The 17,168-nt window shown below is 34.5% G+C and overlaps 1 protein-coding gene across 4 annotated transcripts; it reads right to left on the reverse strand.

The window, feature by feature from the left end:
• Positions 1-9,238: 9,238 nt before the first annotated feature.
• On the reverse strand, positions 9,239-17,126 carry FPGT (fucose-1-phosphate guanylyltransferase). Of its 4 annotated transcripts, XM_019448880.2 has the most exons (5): positions 16,946-17,055; positions 16,160-16,275; positions 15,316-15,483; positions 13,626-13,718; positions 9,239-11,860 (listed from the first exon to the last, which is right to left on the reverse strand). In XM_019448880.2, exons 2-5 carry the CDS (start codon positions 16,215-16,217, stop codon positions 10,404-10,406), a joined length of 1,776 nt encoding a protein of 591 aa, XP_019304425.2. In that variant the 5' UTR covers positions 16,218-16,275; positions 16,946-17,055; the 3' UTR covers positions 9,239-10,403. The 4 variants fall into 4 exon arrangements, with proteins under 4 accessions (XP_019304425.2, XP_019304424.2, XP_019304426.2 ...); XM_019448879.2 differs by lacking the exon at positions 16,160-16,275 and having other exon boundaries at positions 16,946-17,124; XM_053893949.1 differs by lacking the exon at positions 16,160-16,275 and having other exon boundaries at positions 10,877-11,043; positions 16,946-17,126.
• Positions 17,127-17,168: the final 42 nt, after the last annotated feature.

The following is a 17,168-nucleotide window of genomic DNA, read 5'->3' on the forward strand; positions in this document are numbered from 1 at the left end:
TGTATACAAATCTGGAACCCAGTATTGATATATTACCATGGCTAGTAGAGACAACTTTACAACTCTTGTAAATGAGGGATGCGTCATTTAGTAAATAAATAAACTTAAGAAAACTCTTGTAAATGAAACATATAAAATAGACTGTATCCTGATAAAATGATATGGCTAAAAGAAGTTTGTTTTTGTTGTTGCTTATTTCTTTATTTTTATGTTTTGGGGAATTATAGCATGTTTGTAGTCTAGAAGTATGGGAGAACTAGATTGCAGATACAGGGAACATGGATAATTTTGCAAATTGTTCCCTTTAAACTGAACTCATGGTAAATGTTTCTTTTGTATTTAAATATCAGCTGTTGTAACAAGTAAAAAGGAATTTCTCTAAAACTATATTTTCCTCCTCCTTCTCATAGGCTAGCCCTCATAGACAGCTTTTGATTTGACTGGATAATAATATTTAATTAGAAACTCTATTAACTTTAACCAGTTATAATGAGTGATGATCTTTCTTATTAAATTTCATTAAAAATTGATCCCAGTGATATATAAGCAGTGAATTTTATAACATAATTTATGACCTTGTCAATGTGCCTGCCTGTATATTTAAAAATCTGCACTTGGACCACTTGTTATATCATAAGTATTTCTTTGTGTAGTAAAAGTTGTCCAGTTCTAGATTTTAATAAAAGTGTTTGAAACTTCTCTGAAGAACAGGATATTGGGGGATATAATTTACTTACTCAAACCCCAAGGCTAAAAATAATAGAAAAGAAACCAATCATGTAAAACTTCATTGAGTAGTACAGCATTTCTCAACCTGCAAATGAAATGAATACTTACTTGATTTACAGAGTTGTGTTTTAAAAGATTTTTGCCGCAAGATGTAAATGCTTTAATTCTTTTCTGGGCAATGTGATACTCTCCTACAATGAAGTGGTAAATGAAAACCAACTTGAACCATCTGAATGTTCTGCAGAGAGAAAAGAGTGGATACTAGTGAAAAAAAATATTTAAAAAATCATTCATATTACCACAAAATGTTGGTTGTAGCAAAGCTTTTAAGAGCCTTTAAGGAGGCTGGAGATTCAACAAGCAGATCAGTAACACACCATAAAACAGTGCCCAAAATACAGACATTAGAATTTAGATTGTTTTAGCAATGCATTTAAGCACAATTGAAGGAATATAATTTAGGCACGGAGAGCTGAGAAATGACAGTAGCAGATGGATTACACCAGTCTGCAGCAATCAGAGATGAATTGCTCTGTTTGAATGGTTGAATTTTATACTTTGGAAGTCTACTAGATTCCTGCAGCCAGAGGCTTCAAAAGATAGACTATTTGTCCAACCAGCCCAGAAGGAAACATTAAGTCTGTTAGCTTCAATCATTTACTTGTATGGACAATAATGCCTTTGGGATGAACATCTTCAGACACAAATAAATAATCAAGCTGCTTTACAGGTGGATGATAATAAAGACTAATTTACACGCATTTTTCCCCTTCACCTCCTGTTCTTGAAAATATCACTGTGGTAGGGAACTCGAAGCTTTTATTAACCTTTTACTACAATTTTTAGTGCATTTTTTTGTTTGTTTTGAGGTATATAACTGACATACATTACATTAGTTTCAGGTACACTACATGATAATTTTATATTTGTATATATTGCAAAGTATCACCATGATAAGTCTAGTTAACATCTGTTACCATACATAGTTACAAAATTTTTGTTTGTGTGACAGAACTTTTAAGATCTACTCTCCTATCAGCTTTCTAATATGCAATACAGTACTGCTAATTAGAGTTGCCCTGCTTTTCATTCCATTCCCATGACATTATTTTATAAATGGAAGTTTGTACTTTTTGACTCCCTTCATCCATTTGGCCCACACCTACCCCCCACCTCTGGCAACCACCAATTTGTTCCTGTTCTCTGTATTTATGAGGTGTTTTTGTCCACCTATAGGTGAGATCACAGTTTTTGTCTTTCTCTCACTATGTCACTTAGCATTATGCTCTCAAGTTCTATCCATGTTGGCACAAAAGGCAAGATTTCTTTTTTTTTTCTTTTTCCAGTTGAGTAATATCCCATGGTGTGTATGTTTGTGTGAGTGTGTGTGTGTGTGTGTGTGTGTGTGTGTGTGTGTGTATCACAACTTCTTTATCCATTCACCCCTCGATGGATAGATTGTTTCCATATCTTGGTTATAATAAATAATGCTGCAATAAACATGAGGGTCCATATATCTTTTTGAGTTAGTGTTTTCATTTTCTTTAGATAAATACCCAGGGGTAGAATTGCTGGATCATATTATAGGTCTATTAACTTTTTGAGGAAACTTCATACTGTTTTCCATAGTGGTTGCAACAATTCACATTACCACCAACAGTGCACAATCATTCCTTTTTCTTTTTTTTTTTTTTTAAGTTAATGTTTATTTATTTTTGAGAGGGAGAGAAAGAGAGCGAGACCAGGGGAGGAGCAGGGAGACACAGAATCCAAATCAGGTTCCAGGCTCTGAGCTGTCAGTACAGAGCCCGACGTGGGGCTTGAACCCGGCAGGCATGAAATCATGCCCTGAGCTGAAGTTAGACGCTCAATCAACTGAGCCACCCAGGCGTCCCTCATTCCTTTTTCTCTACATCCTTGTCAACACTTGTTTTTGTCTTTTTGATAACAGACATTCTAACAGGAGTGAAGGGATACTGTATTATGGTTTTGATTTGCATTTTATTTATAATTAATGATGTTGAGCATCTTTTCAAAAATCTGTTGGTCATAAGCATGTCTTCTTTGGGAAAATATCTATTTGGATCCTCTGCTCATCTTTAAATTGAATTGTTTTTCTGAGATTTTCTGAGTTCTTTATATATTTTGGATAGGGTGCCTGGCTGGCTCAGTTGGTACTTCTTGCAACTCTTGATCTCAGGATTGTGAATTCACGGCCCACACTGGGTGCAGAGATTACTTAAAAAAATCCTCAAACACCTGAAGGGAAACTATATATTTTGGATGTAAGCACCTTATCAGATATATAATCTGCAAGTATTCTCTCCTATTTAGTAGGTTACCTTTTCATTTTGTTGCCAGTTTCCTTTGTTATGCAGAGGTTTTATATATTGATACAGTCTCACTTATTATTATTTTTTTTTTTTATTCTGTTGCTTTTGCTTTAGGGGTCAGATTTGAAAAATTATCACCAAGACCTATTTCGAGAAGTTTACTTGCCTATGCTTTCTTCTAGGATTTTTATGATTTTAGGTCTTACATTCAATTTTTAAATTCATTTTGAGTTAATTTTAGTGTGTGGTTTGAGATAGTAGTCCAGTTTTCCCTACGCTATTTATTGAAGAGACTGTTCTTTCCCCATTGTATGTTCTTGGCTCCTTTATCATAACTTAATTTACCATATATGCATGGGTATATTTCTGGACTACATTCTGTTCCATTGATCTATGTGTTTGCTCTTATGCCAATACCATAATGCCTTGATTACTACAGCTTTGTAATATAGTTTGAAATCAGAAGGCATGATGCCTCCAACTTTCTTCTTCTTTCTCCAGAATGCTTTAGTAATTAGAGGTTCTCTGCAGTTCCATACACATTTTAAGATTGTCATATTTCTGTAAAAACTGCCATTGGAGTTTTGATAGGGATTGCACTGAATATGTAGATTGCTTTGGGTAGTATGGGCATTTAACAACGTCAATTCTTAGAATCCATAATCATGGGACAACTTTCCATTATGACTTCTTCAATTTTGTTCACCAATATCTTATAGTATTCAATATAAAAGTCTTTCACCTCCTTGGTTAAATTCATTAACTCATTCCTAGGTATTTTATTCTTTTTGATGCAGTTGTAAATGGGATTATTTTCTTAATTTCCCTGATAGTTTGATATCAATGTATAGAAACACAACATATTTTTTATATATTAATTTTGTATACTGTAATTTTACTGATTTCATTTATTAGTTCTAATCTTTTTTTTTTTTTTTTTTTTTTGCTATAGTTTTTGGGATTTTTCTATACATAGTATTGTGTCCTCTACAAATAGTGACAGTTTTACTTGCATTCTAACTTATATACATTTTATTTCTTTTTCTTCCTGAATTGCTCTGGCTAGGACTTCCAATATATGTTAAGTAAAAATGACAAGAGTGGACATCCTTGTCCTATTCCTGATCTTAGAGGAAAAGCTTTCAGTTGTTCACTACTGAGTAGGATGTTAGCTCTGTTCACAAATGGTCTTAGGGGCGTTTGGGTGGCTCAGTGGGTTAAGCATCCAACTTCGGTTCAGGTCATGATTTTGCAGTTTGTGAGTTTGAGCTCCGCGTTGGGCTCTGTGCTGACAGCTCAGAACCTGGAGCCTGCTTCAGATTCTGTGTCTCCCACTCTCGCTGCCCCTTTCCTGCTCATGCTGTCTCTCAAAAATAAATAAACATTAAAAAAAAAACCAAACAAACAAAAACAAATGGTCTTTATTATGCTGAGGTATATTCCCTTAGTACCTAAATCACTATCGTAAAATATGATAGAGGGATGCTGAATTTTGTCAAAAGCTTTTTCAGCATCTCCTAAGATGATTATGTAATTTTTATCCTTCATTTTGTTAATGTGATGTATCACATAGTTATTTTACTACTTTTTGTCATTTAAGCTTCAAACTAGCTTTAAAAGTGATTAATTCACTATTTTTACTATATATTTACCTTCCCAGCGAAATTTATTCTTTCACATGTGTTGTTACTAATTAGTACATTTTCCAGCTTAATGAAGTCCCTTTACCATATCTTGTAAGGCCAGTTTACTGGTGATGAACACCTTTAGTTTTTGCTTGCCTAGAAACCTCTTTAGCTCTCCTTCAATTCTGAATGATAACTTCTGGGCAGAGTATTCTTGGTTGGATTTATTTTTTCTTTTCGCACTTCAACTATATTGTGCCACTGCCTTCTGACCTATAAAGTTTCTGCTGAAAAATCTGCTTAAGGTCTTATGGAGTTTCCCTTGTATGTAGCAAATTATTTTTCTCTTGCTGCTTTTCAATTCTCTCCTTGTCTTTAACTTTTGACATTTTAATTATAATATGTCTTGGTGTGGGTCTCTTTTGGTTCATCTTATTTGGAACACTCTAGGCTTCCTGGATCTGGATGTGTTTCCTTCTCTAGGTTAGGAAAATATTCAGCCATTATTTCTTCAGATAAGATTTCTGCCTCCTTTCCCCTTCTCCTCTCCTTCTGGGAGACCTATAAATTGAATATTAGTTCATTTGGTGTTGTCCTTTTAGTCCCTTAATTTTTCTTCATTTTTTCCCTTCTTTTTGCTGTTATTGCTCTGATTGTTGCTCCATTGCACTGTTTATTAGTTAACTGATCCTTTTTTTCTGCTTCATCTAGTCTGCTGTTGAACCTCTTTATTGCATTTTTCAGTTCAGATATTTTATTCCTCAGCTCTGTGACTTCTGTTTGGTACTTTCTTATACTTTTCATCTCTTTGTTGAATGTGTTCACCCATTTTACCCTCCAGTTCAGTGAGCAATCTATCTATCTTTCTAACCATTATTTTGAATTCTTCATCAGGTAAATTACTCATCTCTGTTTCATCATTTTCCCCTCTGGGGTTTAGTATCATTCTTTTATTTGGAACACATTTCTGTTTCTTCATTTTGCTTGACTCTCTGTGTTGGTTTATATGCAGGAGATAAAACAAACACCTCAGTCTTAAAAAAGTGTCCTAATGTAGGAGGTGAAGCATATTGTTCAACTCTGCCCCAGCTCTTGGTTTTCTCTCACCCCTTTGTGCTTGTCTATGTAACCTATTATATTTTTAATAAGTCCTAGCAGTTGAGGATGTGCCACACCTCTCAGTGTCCCATAGGGGAGAATCTCAGTGCTTAGATTCAGGCTGACTAGGGGCCAGACCCTCAGGCTGCAGCTTTTAATAGTATACTCTTGTGGGACTGGAAAGCATTAGCCCCACGAGTCACCAGACCCAGGCAATCTGGAGGTGTCCTTTGGGCAGGAGTTGCAAAACTAGGGTCCACACAAGTGTATAAGCTCTTTTGTGGGAGATACTGGTGACTTGAAGCACGGCAGGCAGGGAGTGCTAAGATGGGATCCATTGTCTATGTTCCTTGAGAGCATAGTTTGGTAGGCCACTAGATGTGTGCCAAACCTGAAGCCTGCCCCAGAGGCTGAAGCTTCAGGGCAAGAAAAGAAGTGTCTGTTCAAACCCTCTGCCTATTTTATTTAAATTCCAGTTAGTTAATATACAGTGTAATATTAGTTTCAGGTGTACAATTTAGGGTTTCGAAACTTCCATACAACAACCAGTGCTCATCCCAAGAAGTGCGCTCCTTAAGGCCCATCATGTACTTAGTCCCTCCCTCTGCCTACCTCCCCTCTGATAACCATCAGCTTGTTTTCTATAGTTAAGAGTCTTTTTCTTGGTTTGCCTCTCCCTCCTTTTTCCCCTATGCCTGTTTGTTTTGTTTCTTAAATTCCACATATGAATGAAAGCATATGGTGTTTTGTCTTTCTCTTTTTTCGCTTGGCATAACACTCTCTGGCTCTATCCATGTTGTTGCAAATGGCAAGATTTCATTCTTTTCTATGGTTGAGTAATATTCCACTACACACACACATACACACACACACACACACACACACACACACACATCAGGTGATGGACACTTGGGCTGTTTCCATAGTTTGGCTATTGTAGATAATGCTGCTATAAACATTGGGGTGCATGTGTCCCTTTGTGTTAGCATTTTTATTTTCTTTGGTAAATAACTAGTATGCAATTGCTGAATTGTAGGGTAGTTCTAATTTTACATTTTTGAGGAATCTCCATACTGTTTTTCAGATCTTCTATTTACATCTTTAACTTGACCCCAAATTGTGATCTACTAGACTACAGCCGAACTGGTAAGTTGAATGATGTGCCAAGTTTTGTTTGTTGTAGTTCATGTAGACAGCTCTGCTAAGGAAACAAGGACTGTTTCTTTCTCTGATGAGACTGATATTTTGCCCCTCATTTAAAAAAAAAGTCAGAAATGTCTGTAAATATAAACAATTAAGAGTATGAACACTAGTAAGTTATATAGAGTTCAACACAAAAGTTGTGTTCTTCAACCTCAATAGAAATTGTCATTGTCTAGGGGCGCCCGGGTGGCTCAGTTGGTTAAGCGGCCGACTTCGGCTCAGGTCATGATCTCGCGGTCCGTGAGTTCGAGCCCCATGTCGGGCTCTGTGCTGACAGTTCAGAGCCTGAAGCCTGTTTCAGATTCTGTGTCTCCCTCTCTCTGACCCTCCCCTGTTCATGCTCTGTCTCTCCCTGTCTCAAAAATAAATAAAACGTTAAAAAAAAAAAAAAGAAAAAAAAAAAAAAGAAATTGTCATTGTCTAAACAAAATTTTAGATGCTCAAAAGATTTAAAGTAAACTAGAAGCTAAGTTACTTCAGTTTTTTCTCTTGTACTAAGTAAATTTTTAAACAAGGTATGTTTCAAGTAAATTTACAAAGGTCTTGATTCTTTACTAAGAATAATTTAGTTCTTGATATAGGTGAAAACTTGTTTCACTTAGGTAAACAAAAAAGAAGGCATCTGAAATCCTTTAGACAATTCTGAGAAAATTAAAAACATTTTCTTTCCATCTTAATTCTGCTTGACTACATCAAAATGCCTAAACTATGGGCTTCTAAGCTACTCAAGTCCAAAGGACATCACAGTGTATATAAATGGCATCCCTGATTTTGTGTAGCAAACCGGTTTCTGGCTGTCTGTGACAGTCATACATACATTTTGCATACATTCTGATTTTGGCTCTATGCTGAATTTGGTAATATTAATATAAATACGGAAGTTGCTTAGCTTCAAAACATGAATAGATCATCACAGATTATAGGAATTAATTCTGGATTAATACTATCATTTTTTTTGTGATTTTCAGCATCACTTGGATATTTGAAGCTTTACTTCAACTCAGCATATACTGATGCACACTTTAGTATTGTTTTGCTTAGTTTCTAGAATAAATGGCTGAGGTAGAAGATTAATACCAAATGTTGGATTTCTTTTCCCCATGCCTTCCTTGGTCATTGTTCATATTAAGTAATCAACAAGTTTATGGATTCTATTTAGTTACAAATAACAACCATCCTTCACAAATCTTGGAAATATATGAAATTTAAATCCTGTTACCTTATGAAATAAAAATGATATCAAGAGGAAATGTTCAACTTTTTACTTATATATGCATGGGACTATCACTTTGGTTGAGTCAGGGTACCTGTTCAGGAAACGTGTGATACTATACCCCAAACAATGCATCTCAAGGCAAGAGACAATATCAAATTCTTTCCAACAGATAACATTTCAAAGCAACTAGAATCCATACACTATGCAGAATTATGATTAAAATAGTGACCACCAATTTGTCAGAAACCTCCCACTGACTTTGAATAGAAGCCACCTACCTTCTAGAGAGACAAATGATTACACTACAGCACAAATACAACTTTGAAATTTTGCCAAATAGTAAAGAATCAGCATCAAAACTTACAGGACAGGTATCTGGTGTTGACGGTTTTGAGGCAATCCAGATAGCATTGTGCTTACGGCTTTACCAATACCTTTGATAGCACAGAACATGGTACTGGGTAGAAGCACATGGATATTAATAACTTTTGGGTTGAAAAGTGTTTCAGAAGAGTTTGAAACTGAATGTAAAGTTTTAGAAAAGTCTTAACTATATGTCAATATGTCACTTTTTGTTCCTTTTATATGTGTGAGAGGATTAAATAATAAAAATCTGTATTTAAGTGCATTTAAAAAGGATTTTCAATAAATAAATATAAAAACTCCAAGGAAAAAAGGAAGCATTGATTCACATTTTTCTTGGTAGTGTTTTCTCTTTAGTGGAACATAAAATAACAGTAATTTTTAATAACTGATGGCACTTTACATTAGGTGAAATACAGTATTAAACATTTAATCAATAACAGACATACAACATCCTCTGAAAACTCTGCAAGTAAATCAGTAAATGCTAAAGAGTAGCTATCATGTATCTGTATTTCCTCCTTGGGAAGAACCTTAAAAGAAAATAAAACAAAACCCCAAACCAAAATGAAACACATAAATAGCCTAATAAGGGTGGCAGGCAAGCCACTTGTGGTTTACCAGTTATTTTCATATTGACATATTAATATATAAACAAAAGAAGCACAGACTAGTTCAGATTTCAGTTTATTCATGTTAAAACACAAAATTGACAAATCATTTCTCTAATTTTTATCAGACTTTGACATAAAGACATTTCATGTGCATGCTTATAGCAAAATAGCAGCACATAAGTTGAGATTCCAGTCTATTTTTATTTTCTTGAAGCTGTCTATCATCAGTAAGTTTTCTCATTTTTTAATTTTTCTGCCTCCTTCCTGCTGCTTACCTTTCGGTCAATTATTGCTTCTCAGTATCATCACCAGTACAAGGGCAAAAAGTAAGAAAAAGAAAGCAAAACCAGCCCATCTGGTAACTTAATAGTTCTATTAAAGGGGTTAAAAAGAGATTGCAAATAATGCCCCAAATAAACTTTTATGATTATCAATGAATCCCAATTATTCCTACCGCTTTCCACATACAGATATTTGAGTTTTGTGTATGTGTATGCTTTTGTATGGATGGAAATTTAGGAAAATTTTAAGATATAGAAACATATGTCCAAGTTTATAAGGTAAAATACCACATAAACACTTTTAGTTTCACTTTGGCAAGAGCAATAAATGAGATAGATTTTTATCATCAATTCCAGAGCTATCTCTATCTAATTACTTATTAATTAAATAATCACAATATTGGAAGCATTGTTTTCATCTGAATTTGTAAGCTATGAATTTGTTTCCAAAAAAGTATTTCAATTCCTACAGTGTTCTTTGAAGACCCTACTGTATGTATACCATTTTTATCAGTTCATCAGGACTACTATGTTCTACTACTGTACTACTAGTATATACCATAGTATACTACTATACTAATACTATGCCAATTAACACGTAGACCTGTACTGAAACCAAAGCCCAAAAAGAAGATGGAGAAAGGTATGTTTAGAAAATCATTTAAAACTTCTTGTGTGCTATATGAACACAACAATGCTCCACAAACCCGTTTTTATTAAAAGAAAATTAAAATAGTAATATCAAAAAAACCCTTTTCTGAACTTACAGCCTTGAAATATTCTTTCATCAAAAATGTTTGATTTTGTTATTAATATTATGCTATAGCGATTACGTTAATGTAATTTTCATTAATTCACTTCAGTAAAACAAACAAAAGCCTACAGAAAACTCTTCTATTTGCAATCTTGCTCTATCAAGAAAGGTAAGGTATATATAATATTTAAGATGCCTCTAAATCGAACTGTTTTCTATTTAAAGTAATTTCTAGAAAAATTTGCTCCCTATAAGTTATCATGTCTTCTACGTCTTTGTAGATAAGCATTTCTTCAATGGACAACAGTTTATACTTATTCAAGCTGAATGGTGATTTGTTCCGTACAGCATTTAACATTTTTAGGGATGTTGTAACTGAATCACTCAAAGAGGAACAAGCTGGGAAAATACGAGCATTCCACAAACTTAAACATGTCTTGTTTCCAGAGAACAGTTCCTCTGTAACTTTCAGATTCCAAATATTTAGGCATGACAGGAAACAGACTCCAAAGAATTGAAGTAACTTTATATCTGACAATGTTTTAACATTCCTTTTCAAGTTGTCTTGCACTCCAAAAGCCATAGTTGAATACTTCAAGTATCCATTCATCTTCAAGCTTAAGGAACACACAAAAGAATCTGCAGGCAGGACAGCTTCTGTTATGACAGAACAACCACTAACAATGCAGTTTTCCCCAACTGAAACATTAGGTCCCAATCTAGAATACTCCACAACTGAGCCAGTTGCCACAGAACATCCTGAATCCAGTATACTTTGAATGATACAGGATGTGTTACCAGAGCATTTTGGTGTTGTAGAAAAGATGCTAAAAGCTATGGACTGCAAGCCAAGTTCTGACTTCAAACTGCTTTCTGAAGTAAAATGAAACAAGTATTCTTCAGTTGTTCCAATGTGATAGAATTTGGATTTATTAAGAACCACAACATTTAATGAGGTTCCTTTCAGAAGATGAAATATTCTCTGCCTGATGTCTGTCAACTCTGCCTCTTCTTTAGTGACATTTGATGTGTTTCTGGTGTACTCCACAGTTGCTCCAGGTCCCAAAGCCTGCAGAAAGTCTCCATAGGCATCAATTTCACAGTTCAATGTGCCTATTTTTTCATAAAAAGCAAGTAATTTTTTTGCTGTTTTATGATCCATGTAAAATAGGCTGTCCGTGTAGACATACTCAGACTCTAATTTAAGAGGGGTAGTGTCACCCCCAGCCATGTCCTGGTGAGAAAAATTTCCAGCTCTACACACAGCATTAAAGTGATGCATCTGTTCTATGCTGGGCTTATGAAGGAAACGATGGCAACACCTGTATTCAAGGTCTTTATATGCTAAATAATTAAAAGGTTCTAAGACAAATACTCCATGTGTGGTACCAACAGTCAAACTAGAAGGATGAGCTAAAGCCGTAAAGCCAGGTTTGTCAAATCTAATAAACTCACATTCTCCAACACTATAAAGTTCAATATCATCTGCACAAGTAACCAGAATCCCAGGTTTCATATGTGAGGGGAAATCAATGTACATGGCTAGTTTTAATTCCAACATCTGATAAATGGGGTTACCGAAAGGTAACGCAGTGAAAATTTTGCCCAGAGCACTTGCATTTGGAAGGCGTTGGCTGTAACCACCTATATAAAATTAAACAAAATAACTGTTTTAAAATGTTTACAAGACTGTAAGATTTTAAAAACCCAGGGGCATCAGTGACAACTCAAAATATCTCTAAAGATATTTAATGTATATAATGCATTACTGTAACTCAGAAAAGAATAGTAAATTCCAGGTTACAAATTCAAAGAACAATTCTCCTCAAGTGATTTGATATAATGCAATTTTAGATTAAGAAAGAATTCTATTATACTTCAGAGGCTGCGAATTGTTTTGAATCAACTGCACAACTAGTAAACAGGACCATGGGCTAAAACATGGTCTTATATCTACATTTCAAACAGTAAATTTCACGACATTTAAACTCCCACATTTGGTACGCACTTCATAGAGGGGAAAAAAGTCACAAAAAAACTAATACACCAATCCAAAATATAATTATTAAACTGTAATTACCAGATGCTGTGTCTTTCCTCAAATTATTACATCCACTCAAAGGAAATAAAGGTGCGTTTACTTAAAAGCATTTTAAAATGTATATTTGTTTTTCATTTGAACAGGCTTTTTCCCTCTAAAATGAGTCTTATGACTTCTTAATTCCTTGAAAAGCATGTTCTCTTAAGTACATTAAATAGCTTACATCATTTTTATGTAACTAATTATAATGAGAGGCAACATTACATAGTAGAGTAGACAAAAATAGGTTCAAACTCTGGTTCACCACTTTTTAATTGCTTATCGTTGGGTTTACTCCAAATCAGCAAATGAAGAGTAATACTTGCTTTATCTTCTTTTATGTAGAGCACTTGGCAACAGAGTATGTTGTTCAGCAAATGAGAGTTAATGCTTTCCACTTTTTTCCTTTTCCAAAGACTAGCCAAAACTTAAGTTTAGAATTGTAAGAATTGCCTCTAACTATGTATTTTGAGTGTCTAACTTAATTTTTATTAATTGGTAATCATATTGGTTCCAGAATAAAGCTATATATTTGAATTTTTCTACTTTTTTAGAGTTAGTCTTAAAATCACAACTTGGATGCTTCACTTGGTATTATCTTTACAAAGAATCGTTGTTCTGTATATAAACTATAAGAAATGAAAAATGCCTTGGAAGTCATATAGATGAGTAGTTCTAAAATATCTGTTCCTGGACTGGTGCCAGTCCATAATAAAGTTTTCATCAGCCCCCAGTAGAGAAGAGTGGAGGTTTTCATGTAACCAAGATTTTCATACAACTACATTTACGGAACTAAAAAAAAAAAACAATCTTTATTCTGAGATTATTTATTTCCTATTTTTCTGTTTTATAATGTTTTCTTTTGTGTGTGACTCTTCCTCTTACATACTTTTTTGTCATCTCCATGTTTTGTCACCACTTTTTCTTTTATTTTTAAATTCTTTTAAGCATTAAAGACTTTTGCCACCAATAATCACATAAAAATGCATGATAGAAGGTTTTGGTAAAGTCTGGAAATCACAGTGCTAAACCAGCCTCTCCCCTACAACAATTCCTTTTAAAGCATTACTGAGAAATGTTCATATTTTGATGAGTTCTATCTTCGGTAAATAATTTTCTATATACATTCCAAAAGATAAATTTGTCAAAAAACATTATGCTGCTTAAAACTTTAAAATAATCAAGAAAAACATGAAATATTTATTTTCAAAGAAGAGTAACTTCAAAGACAAAAATTTAAAAAAAGGAAAGTATTTGCAAGGTAGAAAAAAGTCCCTAAGATATCAAAGGTAAAATGTAAATTGGAAAAAAGAAAATGTGTAACTTTACCAGAATGAATTAATAGGATGGTAAAAGAATTCCATTTATCTCCATATAACTTTTCCAAACATCGAAGGGCACAAAGTGTGGATCCTCCATTTCCTTAAAAATGAAAGTAAAACCACAACTTACTTCTTAGAAACCTACTGAAAATTTGTTATTATGGTAAGGTTTGGTGTTATAACTTTGAGGATATGGCCTTTAGCTATAATTAAGTAGGCAGAGAGCAAAGGTAGAGGCAAAAGAATCAAGTTAAATACACATTTTACAGCATTTAAATAAATAAACAATTGGAAATGAAACCCAGAGATCAGCACTTGGTAATAAATGATGAGATTATAATCTTCTCTTGAAAACAGTAATTAAAACAAAGAAAAAATGATAAATTAGGTAATCTGCAACAGTGGAATACTCTAAGTATACACATTCATTTGGAGTCACAAACTGAAAAACCCATTAAAATAATTCCCCCTCCACATGACATAACCAAAGATTTGAGTTAGATGTCCTTTCTAAGAAGTTTCTTAGAGGAGCACCTGGGTGGTTCAGTCGATTAAGTGTCAGACTCTTGACCTTGGCTCAGGTCATAATGGCTCAGGACATGATCTCAAGGGTCCTGAGTTTGAGCCCCACCCCAGGGGCTGCCCTGGTATCAGGGATCCTGCTTGGGATTCTGTCCCTCTCTCTCTCTGCCCCTCCCCTGCTCATGGTCTCTAAATAAATAAATAAATAAATAAATAAATAAATAAATGAACAAACAAACAAACAAACTCAGAAAAAATTTTCTTAGGACCTGGTGTCCTAAAATACATCTTAAACATAACTACACTTACTAGTTATCTTGTGCAGGTTATTTAACATTCTGTGCCTCAGATTCCCGTCTATAAAATGGGAATTATTAAAGTACTGACCGCACCATTGTGAGGATTAAAACACTGGTTAATTAGAACAATGCTGGTATCAGATATAAATATCCCATATGGTATCAGGGGCTTTAGTTTTAAGTATCACATGGAAAATAGCCTCCAGAAAAATAGCACATATTTTCTTGCAATCAAGGTCAAAAGGCACAGCTGACTTAAACTGGGTTTTGAAAGTAGTATCTATGATATTAGGCCATTATATTATATATATATATATATATGTACACACACACACACACACACACACACATATATATGTGTATACACGTGTGTGTGTGTATATATATATATATATATATATATATATATATAATATAATGGCCTAATATCATAGATACTACTTTCAAAACCCAGTTTAAGTCAGCTATGCCTTATGTGTATATACACACATATATGTGTGTATATATATGTGTGTGTATATAGTGCTGATTTGCAACCTTCATGTAAATCTCTGAACAAACTATGGAGTTAGGAGGGACCTTAAGAACCCTACTGATAAAGTCCAAAAGAATATTTAACATTACCAAGTAAATTTTATTAAAACAAATAATATTCTTTTCTTAATAACATTCTGCAAGTTTTTCATGGTAAGTCACAATGTGCAGTTACTATGCCTTTTTCTTAAAAAATAGTAAATTTACATTAAATTTTTAAAGCCTGGAAAGGCTATGGGTAGAAAGATATAGGGCTCATCAACTGTGAGCCATAGGAAAGCTTTTCTTCAGCAATCATTCTGTTCAGAACCTATGATATAAATCTGATTATATATAGCATACCTATTTTGGCTCCAGCAGGGTCAACAAAAACATGATATTGGACTCCAAGGGGTAACTCCTTTTTTTTCAGCTTTTCTGAGAGCTGTTGCTTATAAGCAAGTTCCTGTTTTTCATCAGCTGCTGTTATTGCAACAATGTCCCAGAATTCTCCAGCTGCCACAGGTTTGCCTGTGTGAAAAAGCAAGGAAATGAGTATCAGAAATCTCTAGCTATTACAAATTTGCCTATTAGAAACAAAAATGAAAAATTATCTTCATACACTTAACTTCTTTTCAGAATTACAGAATAATTAGTGGCTAGGTAGTTTGATTCAAACTATTTCTACTTAAGATTGTTCACATATTTTGCATTTTCCCCTCTTTTAGATTACTTGCTCCTTTCATGGTCTACAGTCCATTTATTTAAATATTCTGAAAGTTGCTATGTTTCTTGATTAAGAGAAGTATTCTTGCCTTGCTAAAAATTACCTCAATTCCTAAATAAGAAGAGGAGACAAAAAGAATAAACGGGGGTGCTTAGATGGCTCAGTAAGCTATGCCTCGGATTCTTTATCTCGGCTCAGGTCATGATCTCAAGGTTCATGGGATGACCCCCAGTCAGGCTGTATACTGTCAATGCGGGGCCTGCTTGGGATTCTCTCTCCCTTTCTGCCCCTCCCCTGCTCGTGCTCTCTTCCCCAAATAAATAAAACTTAAAAAAAAATGAATAAATGAATCTCCAGCTGTGAAAAGCAATTTTCACATATTAGGACCACTTAGTGTTTGTTGGCTGAGTAAGATTCAACCCAAGGATCTATTCCTATAATGTTATTGTTTATAAATTCAGGTACTTTATTTTTTATTACCTGAAGATGAGCCATGCAAGTTTACAAAGGCTTTGAAGTATGACCTAAAATTCTGCATAACAGAAAAGTTCCCAAGTCCCTGATGTACTCATTTAAAAACAGACTAAACTGACGCTCTTTGTTGGTAAAAAAGATGAATAAAGATTTTAATTAGTTAACAGTTTTTGTCAGCCAGAATCTATTAATCCTAAACATCTTATTATTTATACTTTTAATGCAGAAACTTCACCAAAAATGACTAATTTTATTAGATAGTTGTATAAGGAATGACAAATAGCACAGTCTTTAAAAAATTTTATTTGATACAAATTTCCCCTTTTAAATTTTGACCCATAATTTTTCCATGTCTTGTTTTTTACTCAGTATGCATTCATAGCATGCAACAGATTGGTGAAGTAGGCAAGGGGATTGGAGAAGGCTAAAATAATATTTGTAATGGTCAAATACTGAGCTTTAGACAGTTTAGATTTATCTAAAGTAACGTTTGTTAATAGGCTAACCAAATGTGTAACTTGGATTGATAGCCTCACTAGTCAGAACAATTTTCTTTCTCCTCCTTTGTTTTGATATATACATGTTACTAAGAATAAAGTAAAAAAAAAAAAAATAAAGTAACAACATGACGCAAAGAAAGGGCAGTGACAGAAGAATAAAAAAATCAAGCAGAGTTATTAGCTATAAAGCCGAAGGTGAGCAGACCGGAAGTGATAGTCCAGCAAATTTCCCGGCACGTAAAGTTCCCTCCCTGTCCACTGCCGGGGAAAGCTGGGGTTCCCCCTTTGCTACCTCTCAGTTCTGAAAACCTCTGCAATTTTCGCTGGGTGGCTTCTCGCAGAGCTACGCCTAAGAGCGCGTTTGCAGCAGCCATAGCAAAACTTTCCCCGAGACCAGCTGAAATCTTCCAGGTATCCTCCGGCTGGCGCAGCACGCATGCGCCTCAGAATGTAACCCGTTCCTGGGTCCGGTTTGCCTCTGTTCCGCCCCTTACGTGCGTCACTCACGTAACCAC

The sequence above is a fragment of the Panthera pardus genome, unplaced genomic scaffold (genome assembly GCF_024362965.1).
Source record: "Panthera pardus isolate Hobbes unplaced genomic scaffold, ASM2436296v1 HiC_scaffold_11, whole genome shotgun sequence".
Classification (NCBI taxonomy): domain Eukaryota; kingdom Metazoa; phylum Chordata; class Mammalia; order Carnivora; family Felidae; genus Panthera; species Panthera pardus.